General features: G+C 35.0%; 1 protein-coding gene across 8 annotated transcripts in view; it reads left to right on the forward strand.

Moving 5' to 3' along the window:
• Positions 1 to 18,707, forward strand: part of Nfat5 (nuclear factor of activated T cells 5) — an 80,224-nt gene that overhangs the window by 36,098 nt on the left and 25,419 nt on the right. For 3 of the 8 annotated variants that reach the window (XM_021220731.2, XM_029532637.1, XM_029532638.1), the window contains 3 exons: positions 9,021 to 9,579; positions 14,716 to 14,908; positions 17,904 to 18,094. In XM_021220731.2, coding sequence (XP_021076390.1) covers positions 9,021 to 9,579; positions 14,716 to 14,908; positions 17,904 to 18,094 — 943 coding nt within the window. Of the gene's footprint in view, positions 1 to 8,507; positions 8,570 to 8,874; positions 9,580 to 14,715; positions 14,909 to 17,903; positions 18,095 to 18,707 lie in introns of those variants that run through there. The other 5 variants (XM_029532639.1, XM_021220732.2, XM_029532640.1 and 2 more) reach the window with 5 other exon arrangements.

Consider the following 18,707-nt stretch of genomic DNA (forward strand, 5'->3'; position numbering starts at 1 on the left):
TATGACTCTCCTCTCTCTCTCTCTCTCTCTCTCTCTCTCTCTCTCTGTGTGTGTGTGTGTGTGTGTGTGTGTGTGTGCGCGCGCGTGTGTGTATGTAGAGACAGAGTTACAGATAGAGAGATGTGGAGGAGGACCCAGATTTTATTTAAAAAAAAAAAAAAAAAAAAGAGTTTAAGTTAAAAATCTATAGAATCTATGCTTGCTTGCAAGGATGACTGCTAGTTTGAGGGCAGCCTAGGTTACTTAAGAGTCTCTTTATCTCAAAAAACAAACAAACAAACAAACACGAAAATAAGAACAAAAAGATAACCAACGAATTGACTAAACTATAGGTTTTAAACAATGGAAGAGACTTAATAACCAGTATACAATTGATTGTCTTCATAAAATTGCTATTTTACTTTGAATAATTAAGGTAGTATTTATTTTGCATGTGTATGTACAGGATCTTTTCAGCCCAGGCAGGCTTCAAATTCTCTGTATAGACAAGCCTAGCTTGGCCAGATCCTTTTTCATCTGCCTCTCAAGTTGTGGAATTACAAGTTTGTCTTTTTTAGAAGCAATATGGCCTCAGTACACTAATACCTAAGGCATCTTTTTAAAACATGTATAGGTAACTATACTCATAAAACAAATACAATAGAATCTGTTGAGGCCCAGGGAGATGGTAAAGTGCTTGAAGACCTGAGTTCAGATTTACAGAACTCATGGTACAGTGGTACATTTCTGTAGCCCTGGCCCTGGGGTGTGAAAAGACAGGTGGATTTCTCAGAGGTTCCATGTCCAGCCAGTGTAGTCAAAAACAGCAAGTTTCAGGTTCAGTTTTTAAAAAAAAATCTCAAAAAAATAATAAGGTGAAGTGATTGAGGAAGATAATCCTAATGTCAGTGGCTGTCCTCCATACACTCCCACCCCAAGTACATCATTCATATACAGTCCTTAACAGAGGACTGTTTGTTATTTAATTATTTTTGTATTTGAAATTCTCTTGCTTTATGAGTTTTTACTCTTGATCAGTTTTGAAGAGGCTTACCCATTCCCCAAGTTTCTTGACATCAACCTTAATTAGATTTATTTGGTTCTAAGTATAAAGGGCCTCCACCAACTTGACCCATACATAGGTTCATCAAAGTTGTATGTTAGCACACAGAGGTTGGCTTTGGCTCTTGTCTAAGGCTTTAAATGCTTTGACAAATCATGTTCTTGTGGATGAGGAACAGCAGTCTTAAGCTGCTCTGGTGAAGCAATGCTAACATCCATCACATATCCAGCCAAACTGCCTTCCTCAGCCATGGTGGGGAACCGATGAGGAAGTAGAGTTTTGAATGCACCTGATAAGGCAGTGTCATGGAAAGGGCCAGAGTGTGTGTAATTTTGTAAGTTTGTAAGTTTGTATAACAGCTACAATATAAATTTTTTTTTGAAAGAACCTTACTAGATAGTGCTTTGAATTCTATGCTATGGCACGTAATAAATTTCAAGTAGCTAACACATGTTTCCTATATTGAAGCAACCTGTTGAGTGAGTGTTACCTTGCTATAGGAAAGGACAATAGAAAATTAAAGGTCTGTAATCAGAGAACAGCTATGCTTTAATTCACTTTAGACCTATCTAAATTAAAACCATAGGAATTTGGGCAGTGGTGAGGCATATCTTTATGGGATCTCTGAGTTTGAGGCCAGCCTGGTCAAAACAGAGAAAATCTGTCTCGGGAATTTGTTTAATTAGCCATCTGACATCCTGGCATAAACCTGTAATTGGGAGGCAGAAAAAGGCCTCTCAGATTCAAGGCCAGCTGACATGTAATTCAGTGGTCCAGTTTATACCTAACATTCACATGTATCTGAGATCAATATTCAGTTCCAAAAATAAAGAAAACAGAACAATAGAAAGACATAGGAATGAGGTGGAAAAACATGTTAGAATTGTACTGAAAATGTTGTTGGGAATTGAACTCTGGACCTCTGGAAGAGCAGTCAGTGCTTTTAAACCACTGAGCCGTCTCTCCAGCCCTCAGCATTAACTTTTGAGATAGGTCTTACTGGATCCTAGGCTAGCCTTGTACTCACAGAGGTTTGCATGTCTTTGTCTCTTGAACTCTGAACTCCTGTTGTTTTGTTGAGACCCTTTCACACTATATCAGGCTGGTCTAGAACTCACTGTGTAGCCTAGGCAGGGATTTAACTCAGCAGTCCTCCTGCTTCAACCTCTAAAATGCTGGGATTATAGGAATCGACCACCACACCGAGTTGATTACTTTTTAAAGGGGTATATAAGGAAGTATGTGGCTATTGATGTGACAGAAAAATTAAAGATAAGGGTTGGGGGGGAGGTGTTGTTTTTGCTTTGTTCAGATTTGTTCAGAATATGTCTCCAACTTCTTAATATTTGGGTAAAGGCACAGCCTAAAATTTAAAAACAGCCATAAAACAAACACATTGAAAAAAGAGTATTCTGGCTTATGGATTAGATCGCATTTATAAACAATAAAATAAATTGGTGAATATGAGTTAACCAAAGTTTTGAGTAAAAAAAATTTTTACATGCATTTATCTGATGTTAATAATTAAATTTTTAAAGTTTATCTTACATTGATTATTATAGCCTGTAAACTTATTTTGGGTGGGAAAAGTACATTTGGGAAATTGAAACTGTTTTAAACATGTAAATTGATCAGTCCTACAATTTTTTTTTTTGTAAAATAATCTGGATTGCTTATTTTATATGCTGGGATGCTAGTTGTTTTTCTATTAATGCACTTAACTTGCATTCTAGCTTCGCCATTCAGAGACAGGCATCGTGTGGTGGGTTGTGTGGCAGTGTCTGTCAATAGTGAAGACAAATAGTACCAGAGACACTTGACCCATCCAATCTCACCCAGGGTCTAGGTCGGTCTCGTTTTCAGACTTCTTCATAAGTCTTATTTTTCTTTCTTTCTTCCTTCCTTCCTTTTTGTTTTTTGTTTTTGTTTTAGTTTTTAAATAGTGGGTTGATACTGATTAAAACTAAATCTGTTTGTAAAGTTTTAAACTTTACATTAGTGTTAGAATAAGAAGAAATGTAGAAAATGAAGGTTGGCATGTAAGGTGTTGACAAAGCAGGTTTGCAGCCACTTTGTGTCTTCCATGTTTCAGTCTATTGGCAACACAAATGTTGTTCTTAATTTTTTTTCTGAGAAATGTCTTTCTTCTATGATCTGAAAATATGTTCTTACATGGTGACTTTTATCAGACAAAAATATTTAGTTTTGAATTCATTGTTACCAGTAAGACAAATATTGCTCCTCATGAAGAACTCTCAGTATGTTTTAGATCAGAAACTGTACTAGGTGCCTTTGTTGGTTTTTAGAAGTATTTCTGGGTAGGCAGTCACCTCCTTCTCTGTTCCACTATTGGCTCACATAGTGCACTACAGAAGTTCACGGGCTTTTCTGTAGTGACCTTTTAGATAATTCGACTATTGCAGATAATTGAAATGTATAAATACATGTGTATAAATACAATTGTTAGTGTCAGATCTGAACTCAGGGTCTTAGTTAAATATCATTTATGAAATGTGTTTTAAGTCAGTGAAACATGTTTATTTGTTTTGAGGACCTTAAAGAATAGTTCTGATTTGAGAACTCTCTTTAAGTATTATTAGATCCAGATAATATAAGCTCTTTTTAATGTCATAACTAAAATGTTATGGTCATTAAATAACTTGTAGTTGAACATGACCCACCTAGAACTAACATCTTCATTTTAAAGTATAGTTTAATCAAGGAACATGTAAAATACCTGTAGGTTTCTCTTATGTGATAAAACTTAAAATCCAGTATTTATTTAGTTAGTTAGTTTTCCATTTTGTTTTGTTTTGAGGCAGGAGCTTACTATACAACCCTGGCTGTCCTAGAACTCACTCTGTAGACCAGGCTGACCTCAAACTCACAGAGATTTGCCTGCTTTTGCTTCCCAAGCACTGGGACTAAAGGCATGCACCACCACCTCTGGTTTTTGTTTTTGTTTTTTTTTAACAAATTAAATATTTGCATGTTCTGGCATATTATCTGACAATCTTTTTATCCCAAGTACTTTAAAAAAAAAATCATAATGGGCTTTAGTGATATGTCAGTTCTCTTTGTTGTGAAGTGGAAAGTGAAGCCAAGGCACCATGAGTGGTGAACATTGCTTTGCCACTAACCTATATATAATCTTAATGCTCCTTCATCAATAATTAAAAGAAGCCTTACAGGGCCAGTGAGATGATTCAGTAAGTAGAGAAACTTTCCACCACACCTGACAACTTGAGTTGGATCCCTGGAACCCACATGGCAATTTGGTTCTCAACCCAGCTCACACAATTTGTCATGTGACCAATACATATACACAATGGCATATGAGCATACACATAAAATAACACATACAAAACAAGTAAATAGGTAAATATAGCAAAATAAATCTTAACTTTAAGAAGAGTAAGTCATATGTCCAGTTCATCGTGGCTGACATTTAATTTGCAAAGAATAGAATTGTAGACATGATGTTGATGTTTCTCTTTTTTTGTTGTGTTTTAATTGTTTTTTTTTTTTTTTGGTTTTGGTTTTTGAAAGTCAGTCTACATTGCCCTGGCTGTCCTTGAACTCACAGAGACAGACCTGTCTCTACCTCTGCCTCTGCCTCCCAAGTGTTGAGATTAAAGGCATATACTGTTGCACCCAGATTCCCTTCATTTTTACATTTTAAAATTAATATAATCTTCTGATGTTATAAATTTTCACTAGTTATTTATAGATTGGTAAATCGGTTTTCCTGTTGGTTTGAGACATTCTTGGTGGTCACAGAAAGTGTTGTAGAAAATTAAGCTAAATTCAAAATAGTTATTTTATAAAAGAAAATAAAAAATGTGTTTATATGCTACTTAGATGAGAAAATAATTTTCAGAAAAACTTCCAGTATAAAAGATTGGTAAAAGACTCAAGGAACAAATAAAATTATATAGTTAATCATGGAAATACCATATAACTATTTTCTTTATAAAGAAATAAAAGCAGAGTGCTCTTCTAGGGGACTAGAGTTTGATTCCTAGTACTCACATGGTGGCTTGTAACAATCTGTAACTCCAGTTTCACACAACACAATGCTCTGTTATGGCCTCTGGCCTCTGTAGGCACTTCAGGCACATAGTACTGTGATATTCGTACAGCCCAAACACTCATACACATAAACCTATATACTTAAAATAAAAACAAATCTTTTTAAGAGAAATAAAAGCATTTATTAAAACATTTATTTGGGGAGTTCTGTATTTTTAATATGCAGCAGTTAGTTTAACAGAGACTGAACATTCCTGACAGATAAAAATAGATACTTCACACTGAAAACGGATTAGGGAAGTGGGTACCATATTTCATTCATGCAAACTTATAAATAAAAATGAATATGCAAGACCAAGATGGTCATACACACCTGCAGTCTCAGCACTCAGGAGAATGTGGCAAGAAGAGTGTATGAATACAAGGCCAACCTGCACTATATAGCAAGACCTTGACTCAAAAAAACAAGCAGCAGGAGGGTGGTGACACATTCCTTTAATCCCACCACTGAAGAGGCAGAGCAGGCAGGTCTCAGAGTTCCAGGCCAGCCAGAGATACATAGTAACTGCTTCAAAGATATCACACACACACACACACACACACACACACACACACACACACACAAATATATAAGCATATACATACATATATGCATATATATACACACATATATATGTATACACACACAGGATTTTATTATCACTTCAGTTCTATAGAATGCCAATTAAGGCGTTTCTTGTGGGCTTTATTTATTTGTTTAGTGTTTTGTTTTGGAGTGATTATATGATTTGACAGAAAGATCTTTTTTTTTTTTTTTTTTTTTTTTGGTTTTTTGAGACAGGGTTTCTCTGTATCCCTGGCTGTCCTGGAACTCACTCTGTAGACCAGGCTGGCCTCGAACTCAGAAATCCGCCTGCCTCTGCCTCCCTAGTGCTGGGATTAAAGGCATGCGTCACCACCTCCAGGCAGATCCCCTCTTTAAGTTCAATTATTTTACTAGTACAGCAACTCACAGAACTCAGCAAACACACTTAATGGTTCAAAATAAATAGTATATTAAAGCATAGAAATGAATAGACCAATGAGGTAACGCATAGAAGATCTAGAAGCCTTGGTCTCCAGTGGGAGTTTGACTGTGCCTCATTAATAGCATGTGGTAGTTCTGTTCACCTTCCTACACACCTGAATTAAGTTTGTTTGAATTTTTATATAGAAAAAAATTTTAAAGAGGCTTCATTATATAGATATGATTGATTAAATCATTGGCTGTTGTTTATCAACCTAAACTCCAGCTCCTCTGCTCCTTGGGACATGGTTGATTCTTGTGGCAAGCACCCTCCCCCATCTTGTGTTATTTAGCAACTTCGCCCAAATTATCTTATTAATACAGTCTCGGGTGATCAAAATGTGCTTGTTATAAATTAAAACCAAAAAATAAGAAAGACCCTGTCCCCAGCACTCGGGAGGCAGAGGCAGGCGGATTTCTGAGTTCGAGGACAGCCTGGTCTACAAAGTGAGTTCCAGGACAGCCAGGGCTATACAGAGAAACCCTGTCTCGAAAAACCAAAAAAAATGAAAAAAAAAAGACCCAGTCCAAAAATAAGTAAATAAAACCCATCCTTCATCTTTATCACTTTGAAGCAGAAGACCAAAATTTTAACCACAGATACTTATTGCTCTGTTCAACTTAGGAAGTTACTAGGAGTTGTAAGCCAAGAACCTGAGTCAATATATATATATATATATATATATATATATATATATATATATATAGTCATTGGCAAGGATCCTGAGATGTTTGTATTCTGCATTCTCATGTGCATGGTACTTGGACTCAGAAAGGAGGGGTTGGGAAAGAGCTTTATAGAAATACAAATTCACAGCATTCATATTGCATGCTTTGTGTGAGCCACTGCAAATAGTTCTTGCTACCTACCAGGATTTCTCTGAAAATCAAGAATATAGGCACACACAAGCACAAATTTTAGTTTCATTTTGGCCAATAGTTGGAACAGATGGAGGAACATTAGATATATCTTTCCTGTTTTGTCCAAAATGATCATTGTAGTATTTTCCAAAAAAGAAAAAAAAAAGAAAAAAAAGAGAGAAAGCTATATTTAAACCCAAAGTGGCTACAAATCAGCTCCTAAACTGTCATTGACATTAGCATCTAGATTTTGTAGTTTTTTACAGATCTTTAAAAATATTTATTTCCTAGAAAACATTGCATTAATGCATGATACAAATTTGATAAATTTTTCTTTAAATCGGAATGCAGTTTAAAAGTGACTGAATTTTCTAATTTCAGCTACTGCATTTGATAAGGATACAAACTAAAAAAGTGGAACTGGTATTATCTACTCCTTCAGGCTCTTTGACTTATGATAGGAGAAAAATTTAGAGTGTGGCTTTATATAGATCACATTATGGATGGCTAATATGACTGTGCTCTTCAACCTTGGCAACAATGAGAATTTTTTGTTATTTTAAGTAATTTATATGTTTTGATACATGCTTTCAGTTGGGTTCAGTTAATTTATAGCACAGCTTTTTATTATCCAGACATAGACTTCCTTACATTTTAGCTCTATAATTGACAATGAATATTATGATTTCAATAGTTTAAAATTTTATTGTGCAGTTTTAAAACTGTAGCATAAGTGGTTGAAAATACAAATTAAGTTTAAGTATTACCAATTTTTACTTATGTGCACATTATATCTTGAACTTGATAAAATAGTATTTGTGAAATTACAGGTACTTCCAGCCTAAACAGTGTTGTGTGGCTGAGGTGATGCATCTAAGGACTAAAGTAGCAGTGTTGTCAGCTACTGCTACTGCAGTTTGCTGCGCAGTCAGGGCTACAGAGATTTACTTAAATCTGCCTTTTTTTCCCGGCTTGATAAATGATTTAATTTACAATATTTTTATAGGAATTCTGACATTCTAGAAAATTTCATGCCTGATATTTTGTTATGCTTTGAACAGTAAGATTTACTATTGGCTATCATACTGGAAAATGACCTGATAGTCACAATTAAGCAGGCCTTTTAAAAAGAGAAGTAATGGACCGGGATAGCCAATTTTCGAGCACATGAGAACTTTTTAGGAAAAGTCCATCTAGCAGCCACCCTGGTTTTGCTTTTGATTCATCCTTAAAGGATGGATTTTTGTTACTTGGTGGATTTGATCTGCTATTTCCAGCTTTGAGATTCTCAGTGGCCACCCTGTAAGCAAGCCTGATCCACACCAAGCCTTTCTCACCTTTATTCTCATGGATTTTACAATTAGTTCTAGTGATGGTACCAGTTCCATTTTGCCTCCAGTTCAGTTAATTATCTATATTTTTCTCTATTTATTTTTCATTTTATAATTGGTATCTGGAATAATCAGCAGCTCTTTTCTCATTTATTTTCTCATATTTTTATTCCAGGATTTGCCTCTGAAGCAGGGAGTGTCTGCATTAAAAATGACCTGTAGTTCTCTGCTTCATAGGTTAGAAACTTATTTTAATATTTTGTGGCTAAGCACAGTCCCACTTTTCAAATTCTATAATGAATTATTTAATTGGCATTGAATGTGGACCACAAGCATATGTTTCATATTGGGGTTTTCTGTATTACTTTAAATGATTAAAATTCAACAGAACGTTCAGCTGAGGCAATAAAAGCTTATTCTTGCTTTACAGCTTAAAACACCAAATTAGATTTAAAAAAAAAATCTATCAATTATAACAAAAGTAAAATAATGCTATTTGGGCATTTTTCAAAAATTATATTTCTAGGCTTTATATTGCTTAAAGCATTTATATTCTAAAACTTAACCAAATTCCAATTATTCATTTTGGGGAAAACAATCAGTTCACAAATCACATTTTCATTGGGACTGCTAGCCAGCCTAGGTGAAAACATGTATAGTGTATTTACTCTTGGATTATACACCGCAGATGCTTCTTCAGCTCCCTCCTCTTCCTCCATGGGCGGTGCTTGCAGCTCCTTTACCACCTCTTCCAGCCCTACCATTTATTCTACCTCAGTCACCGACAGCAAGGCTATGCAAGTGGAGAGCTGCTCCTCAGCCGTGGGGGTAAGTAACAGAGGGGTAAGTGAAAAGCAGTTAACCGGTAACACAGTTCAGCAGCATCCATCAACCCCGAAGAGGCACACAGTTTTGTACATCTCACCACCACCTGAGGACTTGCTGGATAACAGTCGGATGTCCTGCCAGGATGAGGGGTGTGGATTGGAATCTGAGCAGAGCTGCAGTATGTGGATGGAGGATTCCCCCTCCAACTTCAGTAACATGAGCACCAGTTCCTACAATGATAACACTGAGGTACCTCGTAAATCACGAAAACGAAATCCAAAGCAGAGGCCGGGGGTCAAACGACGAGATTGTGAAGAATCTAATATGGATATATTTGATGCCGACAGTGCCAAAGCACCTCACTATGTGCTTTCTCAGCTTACCACGGACAACAAAGGCAACTCAAAAGCTGGAAATGGGTTGGTATCCACATTTTTTAAAGTTCTATCACCATTATGCAAAACAAAAAAGTAAATCATTCCCAAATTTTCTTAATTCTCAGCTCAAGTTTGCATATAAAGTAAAAAAATGCTAATTTTATCCTTGAAGTACATGAGAATTTTAACTTAAAATAATCAAATTTTACTAGAAAAATAATATAAAAGTAGCAGTATATTATAGCAAAGAAATTTTATTATGCGTATGGTTAGGTATAGAGGAAAAGATAATCTGTTTTGAATAACTTAAAATTCAAATGAACTTATATTTTAAAAATATTTTTAAAATATCTTTACCTGCAGAAGTAAGGAGCAGTATAATGAGGCTAGCTAGGTAAAACACCTTAGTGTTCTCCAGAAGCTGAGCTGCTCTTCTAGCAGTTTGTTTCATGGGCCATTTATTCCCTTAGATTTTTCAGAGAATTTTACATTATATTTTTGTTTTTCATCTTTACTTGATGAAAATAAGAAAACAAAAGAGATGACAATTCTCATTAAGGTTCATGTGCTTGATTTTTTTTTTCCTTTGTACAGTGTGCCAATTTGGGCCTTTTAAAAAATTATTAATCTTTTTCCCCCCTCTGATTCTGTTTCTTATTTGAAGGATAATGAAACAGAATTGTAGTACACATTTGAGCTTTCTGTTCATATGTGCCATTGATGCACTATTCCATGCTATATACATAGATTAATATGATCTACTTTAGGATTCCTTTTGGTTTTTTGGGGCTTTGGGTTTTTGGGTTTTTTTGGTTTTGCTTGTTTGTTTTGGGGGGTCGTTTTTGGTTTTGGTTTTTGTTTTTTTTTTTTGAGATAGAGTTTCTCTGTATAGCCCTGGCTGTCCTGGAACTCACTTTGTAGACCAGGCTGACGTCGAACTCAGAGATCACCTACCTCTGCCTCCTGAGTGCTGGGATTAAAGGTGTGTACCACCACTGCCTGGCTTAGGATTCTTTTAGCATTTTAATTGTAATATTTAGTCACTAGACTTTTGAAAGTAAAAGTTTCTACAATATATTTAATAAAATTTAACTCACTAGATTTTGAGAATTAGTTTTTGAGGAGGCACTGAGTGTGACTCTCTAGGTGATGCAGGGTCATTTGTAATTTCCTCCCATCACAAAAGAAATAGTCTGAAAGCTTAGACTGGGGTACTTTGTGATGACATCTTTGATTTGTTACATTAAAAAATCCAATTCAGTCTTTATCATAATAAAGATTAAATGTGTCCTTAAATATTTCCTGTGTACACTTTAAAATTAGTAAGTCTATACTCAAATGTATGAAACCCTAAATGAAACTCATGTCCTTAAAATTAATTTTCTAACCTGAAAATTAATTTGAAAAAAAAATAGCTTACTCTTTTTCTTTATACTTTCATTAAAACTCCTTTAGAGTGCTATAGTTAAATAATTTAAATACTTTACAGTTTCAAAAAGACTAGATTAGGCAATTTCCAAAAGAAAACAAGATACAGCTTTCCTAATATGTCACAGCTTAACACTCCAGAACTCTAGAAAGGAGTATTTATTCAAAGATAAAATGAAGATTAAGACTCTGAAATGTGCTGGACACTCCAAGTCATATAAAGAAGTGTAACCGATAGTACAGATCTGAAAGGTGTGTGCATGGCAGTAAATATATGTGGGCTTATTTGGGTTGCAGTGGAAAAGGGTCTTTTTTTACAAAGTTACAGTGGAAGATATTTTCCTATTTGTACTGAAATAGTTATTAAAGTTTCCAGTTAATAACAGTAAAGCTTTGACTTGGGGATAGTCAAACAGTGATTTACTGTTGCTGATTAAAGAGATTTCTTGACCTACATCTTTTCTGCTTCTGCTTTTGTATGATAGATATATCTTAGAAATGATTTGAGGTTACCAGGGAAAGTATAATGACATTGGTCAAGACAAAACTTTCATGAAATAATTCATGAAGCAGAAACTCCATCAAGCAGCAGAAGAAATGCCCATCTTCTTAGGTAATGGAAAATTATTTAACAAAAGTATATGGAAATGATAAAGAAGTTTAAAATTTGAATTTATAAGATATATTGAGGAAAAGATGAAACCAAATATAAAATACATGGACAACCAACCATTCTTAAACAACCCTCAGTTCTAGCTAATTGCCTCTTTTTAAAAATGAAAAAACAATGAGAAAGATATTAGAAACATGAAATTTTGAAATGTTTTGAGAGATAAGTTATAAAGTCTTCAATATGACACAATTTGAAGTTTATATAATTAAATGAACTTGAGATATGTTGCATATAGCAGTTAATTTATTCGTGAGCCTGAAGTTTTGATAACTGACAAACAGAAAGATGATTATTTTTACAACTAAAAAGTTAGGGCTTATTAAGGAAACATCTGTCTTAAAGCCTTTTTGTATGTCAGTATTGCTGACCTTATCAATCTTAAATTCTTCACTAATATCCTGGGAATCAGCAGCCCTATATCTTTTAAAGTTCTAGAAATTTAGATATGTTATCATATGGATATGGAAGTCATTTTAGGCCTTTTTGTAGTTAAAATTATTTTTTGAAAGAAAACCTGGAGGAATATCTAGCACAAAAGAATGTGAATGTCATTCTAAGACTTCTAAGTAGAATATGCCACAATACATTGTCTATGGTAGTTGTCATTTAGTTGTAAGATTCCGGTGATGAAGTCTCTTTCTAACATGAGGAAGCCCTGCCTTTGATATCCAGCCCTGCAAAAATAAATCAACTAATCCCTGTGTAATGAACTGCTGTTTTTGCTTTTTTCTGAAGCTGTTTTACCTTAACAATTTTTAAATTGAATTACTACTTTTCTAAGAATTAGTTGATGATTTCATTGTTTTACATGTCTGTAGATAAAAATATACATTTTCCCACTTTTACATTTAAAGTTAGAGAATAAAGAGATTTTTAGAATATAGTTTCAGAACCAGGCATGGTGGGTGGTAAACCCATATAAGCCCAGCACTTGGGAAGCTGAGGCTATGGGTTTGTGGGAGGGAGACCAGCCTGGCCTGTAATGAGTTCAAGATCAGTTTGGGCTATGTAGTAAGAATCCACCCTCCTGCCCCCCCCCCCAAAAAAAAAACAACAGGAACATTTTCAGTATGTTAGGAATTAAATTTAATTCCTTGTGGTCTTCTTAGTGTGTGTGTGTGTGTATATATATATATTTTTAGCATATATATGTTATATATATGCATATAATATATATATATATCAATCCACTCAACAAACATTTATTACAAATAAGATATTCGTTTTACAGGAATCATTTTGATTTACTCTCAATATTTGCTTGACTAGTATAAATAAAAGTCTCATCTGTTGAAATAAGTTGTCATGTCGTTTAAGTTTTCTTAGTACTTCAGTATCAAACTTTTCATTTTTATTATAATCAATACATATGAATTGTAAGTATTTGGAAAAAATACAAGAAATTAAGTAAATAGTCCATAATCTAGTCACTCATGTAAATTGCTATTGTCATTACACTATAATTTCTTTTAGTTCCTTTGTATATACATATAGGAGATACTTTTACATAGTTTAAATACACCTTTTTTCTTTTTTGCTTTGGTAATAAGATGAATACAAAACAGATTATTATAGAATCTCATGTATAAGAAATTATACACTCTTCAATCCTAACATTTAAATTCACTCAGAATGCTAAAAAGAAAAACATTATTTTCCCCATTATTCCACTTCAGCCTGATACTTTTGTTCCAAGTAAGGTCTGGTCCTGCCTTTCTTACCATTATAAAACTCCTTTTCCTCTCTGCTCTCCTTGTGTGTTTCTTCTTCCCGTTTGCCTTCATCAGCAAGCATCTCACATGAACTTGCCCTGTCAGTTCCCAGGATTCCTACCTCAGTTACCAGTGCTACCCTTTCCTCCATACTTCTGTCCCTGTCCTAGGGAGTCCTTTCAACTGAGTGACTGCCTACCTTCCCTTTGCTCTTATGACGGAGGCAGCAGCTTGGTCACAACTGGATTGGTAAATTTTAGGACCAGGGTTAAAGCTGTTCTTCTGCTTTTAAAATCATAATATTCCTCTGAGGATCTGGTTACCTTGCTGTGAATTAAAGAAAAAAAAAGCATGCTAGGCCCTGACTTTTCAACAACATACATGTGTAATTTTAAATCTACTCCATGTTACTGGAGGCTGAGGGGTTATTCTGCTTATTTTCATAAAGTATTTGCATTACATAGCTACTTTATAGAAGTCCTAGACACTATTTTGGATATTGTATGATAACCAAAGAAATGCTTAAATTAAAACAGTTTTAGATGGATCCTCGCTTATAGGACAACAGGAGGATATGCACCTCAAGGCCACCTTCAGCTCTACAACAGGTTGAAGACAGCCTGGGGTATATGAGACCCTGTCTCCAAGAAACAACAAAACAAAACTTCCACAATTAAAAAACAAAACCAAGTAGAATTACCAGTACTATAGAGCTCAGGTTATAAGATTTTTACTTTAATCATTTAACCAATCACAGATAAAAATAATCTTTAAAAAAAAAATCACACAGATTATTTACTAAATCTCATCTCCCCCCCAAAAAATTGAATCACTGATTTTTTTATTATAAATTTCTCATTTTGATTTACTGAGAAAGCAGCCCAAAAGAATATACTTCATATACCTTCATTGTTGAATCTTTTAGATAGTTTTAGGTAATTCCTTTTTGTGCTGATTTGGTAGTTTTTGCTAATTCCTTTTTTTTTCTTTTTTCTTTTTTTTTTTTTTTAAGTCTGATTAAAAAGTAACCATAATATTAGTCTTTTAGCTTTATGTGACTGATATGTATAATTTTTGCACTTTATTTTAACTGAATTGCAGTGAGGAAACAATAATTATTGCTCTGTCTTTCTCCTGCCACCCAACTGTAATTTTTTTCTTTCCTGTCCAGTTTTCTCTTTCATGGCATGTAGTTACACTTGGTTCAAAAATATTTTAAAGATACTTTAGGCTGTGTTCTATTTTATCCATAAGTTAAGCAGTTGTTTTCAGTGTTATTGCCTTTCTGTTTCTTCCTTTATCTAAGATAGCTTTTATAGAAGACCGTTTTTGATATTTCCTTCATGTTGTGCTTTGGATTCTCAGAACATTGGACAGCCAAAAGGGAACTGGAGTAAAGAAGAGCCCTATGTTGTGTGGACAGTATCCGGTTAAAAGTGAGGGGAAGGAGCTGAAGATAGTGGTACAGCCTGAAACCCAACACCGAGCCCGGTACCTGACAGAGGGCAGCCGAGGCTCTGTAAAAGATAGAACACAGCAAGGCTTTCCTACGGTGAAGGTAATCATTTTATTTAGTAATGTATGAAGACTGGCCCAGGAGGTGACTTTGTAGGTGAAGGTTTATCCCGAGAATCTGGTCAATGGTGGGAGAAGAGAACTGGCTCTACATGGTTATCCTGACCACCACACAACCACACCATGGCACACACATGCCCCACTTACATGTTCCCCATACAAAACCATCAAATACATGTAAAAATAATACTTACCTATGTGATGAATTTCCTTCAGTTTTACTAATTATTTTAAGCTCAGGAAAAGCTTCCTGAAATAGAAGGGTAGAAGTATTAGCATAGTATAATAGAAAACAAATGTCTAATTGGGCCATAAGCCAAGTAGTACTTAGATAACATTTGAATTTTTTTATTTACCTGGTTGATTTTGTTTTTCTGAGATTATGTTTCACTATAACTCAGGCTAACCAGGAACTCAATATGTAGTCTACGCCAGCCTTGAATTCATGGCAAGCCTCCTGCCTCCTGAGTGCTTGAATTGTAGATGTGAACCAGCATGCCTGGGTAAATTTTAGTTTGATAGATGAGAGTATGTTCTTAAAAGAAAAAAAATATCTGCAGGTCATTAATTATCTCCCTCCTTTGTTTAATAGTGATAGTAGATTCATCCAAAATGCATTATTAAGCAGAAATTTTAAAGTAAATGCAAAAAAACTAGTAGAAATTATTACAAACTTCACCAGGCATGGTATCACATGCTTTTAACTCCAGCATTTAGGAGGCAGAGACTGGCAGCTCTGATATACATTAGGGGCCAATCATAATCTTCGTAGCAAGCATAGAGAGTCCCAGGCCAGCTAGAACTATATGGTGAGCACTTGTCTGAAAACATATGAACATGGAAATAAGTTTGGTTTTTTTTTTTTTTTTCTCTTGGTTTTTTGAGACAGTGTTTCTTGGTGTAGTCCTGGCTGTCCTGGAACTCACTCTGTAGACCAGGCTGGCCTCGAACTCATAGAGAGTCACCTGCCTCTGTATCCCAAGCACTGGGATTAAAGGTGTGTGTCACTGCTGCTCAGCTCAGAAAATAAGATTCTTAAAATTATCAGAATTACCTTTTCAGAACTGACTTAAAGTAAAAATTTATCACTTGATATTATAATATATATTAAATAATATTATTGATTGAAAATAGAAAACAAACAAACAAACATGAACTGCCATTCATTTCATACTTAAATGAAATTATGATTGAAACTCGGGATTGGGAAATGTGTTTTTGAGCATTTGTTCCTGTCTTACCACACTGATCCATCTGCAACCAATCCCTCAAATCCAGTATCAACCTCAAGACAAGTACCAGGCAAGAGAGAAATTCAGGTTTTGTTTGTGTATATTTAGCTGTGTATTTTCATAGTTTAGTCAGTATTTTTAATCTGATTACCTGCCTTTATGTTGTGCTCGGTCGGTGTACTTACACATTTATTTATATATTATTGGTTAATTGCCTGACTCTGATAGGGGATGGAATGACTGCCCCCAACAGTTCATTTGCTCATTCACTCAGCAGGCACTTGTTCCCTTTTAAGTGCTGAGACCAGTCCAGGTACTGCCAACTAGTTCTGTAGTAACTACATCCCATTAAAACTTTACATATTCTCTGCTAAACTATTACATAATCCATTTGTAGAAGGAGATCACAATGGATATACACTTACTTATTTCTTTAATTATTTGCCTGATTATGATAATCTCTGCACAAATATGCTAATATAATGGAATAGAAAAGATGTGATGTTTTTGTAATTTTTTTCTTGCATCCTTTATCAACAGCTTCAGTGTGTTTATTGTAAGATTGTCTATTATAACTATTATCCTGAATATGAACTATCATTTATTTATGAGAGTTTTGTTAGGGGTCTATAATGATCACATATCTTACTTTAAGCAAACACTTCTTGTCATAGATGATGTTCTGGCCTAGAATTTAATGATCCAGTCTTTGAACTCCATTTTCCTGTCATTTGTTTGGCTGCATTTCAAATACTTTTCTCCTCAAACTGCTTAAGAAGTAAATTTAATCACATATATTCTCACTGATGATGAAGATGTTGCCATTAACACAATGCAGTGGTGGTAGCAGATCCTGAGTAATCTATATACTGTCTGGGCAATTGTGTATCCATTCCCACCTTATGCAAATAGGTTATTTGACAGTTTAGCATTAGCACATCTAAATTAATTAAAATGTAGTTATTGTAGAACTAATACAGTAGTTTTCTCTAAGGACCCAGTTTTTATTTAATTTTTGTTATGAAGTTAGCCTTTAATTGAGCCATCTCTCTAGTGTTCCCCATCCCCCCACTTCTTTTTAATTCTTTATGGTTTTTTGTTTGTTTGTTTGTTTGTTTGTTTGAGACAGGACTCTATAGTTCTGTAACTCAAAGAGACCCACCTTCCTCTGCTGTGATTAAAGGTGTGTGCCACCACACCTAACTCCAGTTTTTCTTTATAAGAAAATGTTTGGGGCTGGAGAGATGGCTCAGTGGTTGAGAGCTCTGACTGCTCTTCCGAAGGTCCTGAGTTCAAGTCCCAGCAACCACATGGTGGCTCACAACCATCCATAATGAGATCTGACTCCTTCTGGAGTGTCTGAAGACAACTACAGTGTATTTACATATAATAAATAAATAAAACTTAAAAAAGAAAGAAAGAAAGAAAGAAAGAAAGAAAGAAAGAAAGAAAGAAAGAAAGAAAGAAAGAAAGAAAAGAAAAGAAAAGAAAAGAAAGAAAATAAATGTTTGGACTGGGTGTGTGGCTTGGGTAAAGTACTAGCCTAGCATTTGTGAGCTCCTAGGTTCAGTCTTCAAAGCACAAAAAAGCAAGGAAGAAAAAAAGAAAGTTTTACCTATTTTCCTTTATGTTTAAATTATTTCTCCATCCAGTTTTAAATACAAGATTTGATTTTGAATGTCTAGTTCATTATGAGTTTATTTGAAATGCTAATTAATGTTTATGGTGCATGTTATCTGTTTCCAGCTGGAAGGCCATAATGAACCAGTGGTGTTGCAGGTATTTGTGGGCAATGATTCTGGTCGAGTAAAGCCACACGGATTCTATCAGGCCTGTAGAGTAACTGGGCGGAATACAACTCCCTGCAAAGAAGTGGACATTGAAGGCACCACTGTTATAGAAGTTGGTCTTGATCCTAGCAACAACATGACACTTGCGTAAGTACTTTAATAAATCCCTCCTCCTTTTTTTTGTTTGTTTAAGATTTATTTATTATGCATACAGCATTCTGCCTGCATACATGGCTTTTTTAGAAGATAAGATCAAGACTTACTTATTGAAAATTTTAATATTAATACTAAAAATAAAAATTATATGGTCAGGGGCCTGGGGATATAGCTTAGTTGGTGTAGTACTTGTAAAGCCCTGAGTTGAACCCCAGTACCACATGACCTCTGTGGTGCTGCATGTCTAAAGCCCAAGCACTTGGAGGTGGAGGCAAGAGAGCCAGAAGTTCAAGGTCATACTTGACTATATAGTACGTGTGGGACCCTATTTCTGAAAGAAAATAGAAAAAATATACACTTCAAATTTTGACTTTAGACTAGAGAAATGGCTCAGAGGGTAAAGGCACCTGCCACCAATCCCGATGACCTGGTTTCGATACTGGAACCCAAATGGTAGGAGACTACTGAGTCACAAAAGGGTATCTTCTGAGCCCAACGCATACCTTGCTGTGCATGCTCCCAACAATGGATGAATGAATGATATTTTAAAAATTCTACAAATAGCCAGGTGGTGGTGGCGCACACCTTTAATCCCAGCACTAGG

The sequence above is a fragment of the Mus pahari genome, chromosome 20 (genome assembly GCF_900095145.1).
Source record: "Mus pahari chromosome 20, PAHARI_EIJ_v1.1, whole genome shotgun sequence".
NCBI classification, from domain to species: domain Eukaryota; kingdom Metazoa; phylum Chordata; class Mammalia; order Rodentia; family Muridae; genus Mus; species Mus pahari.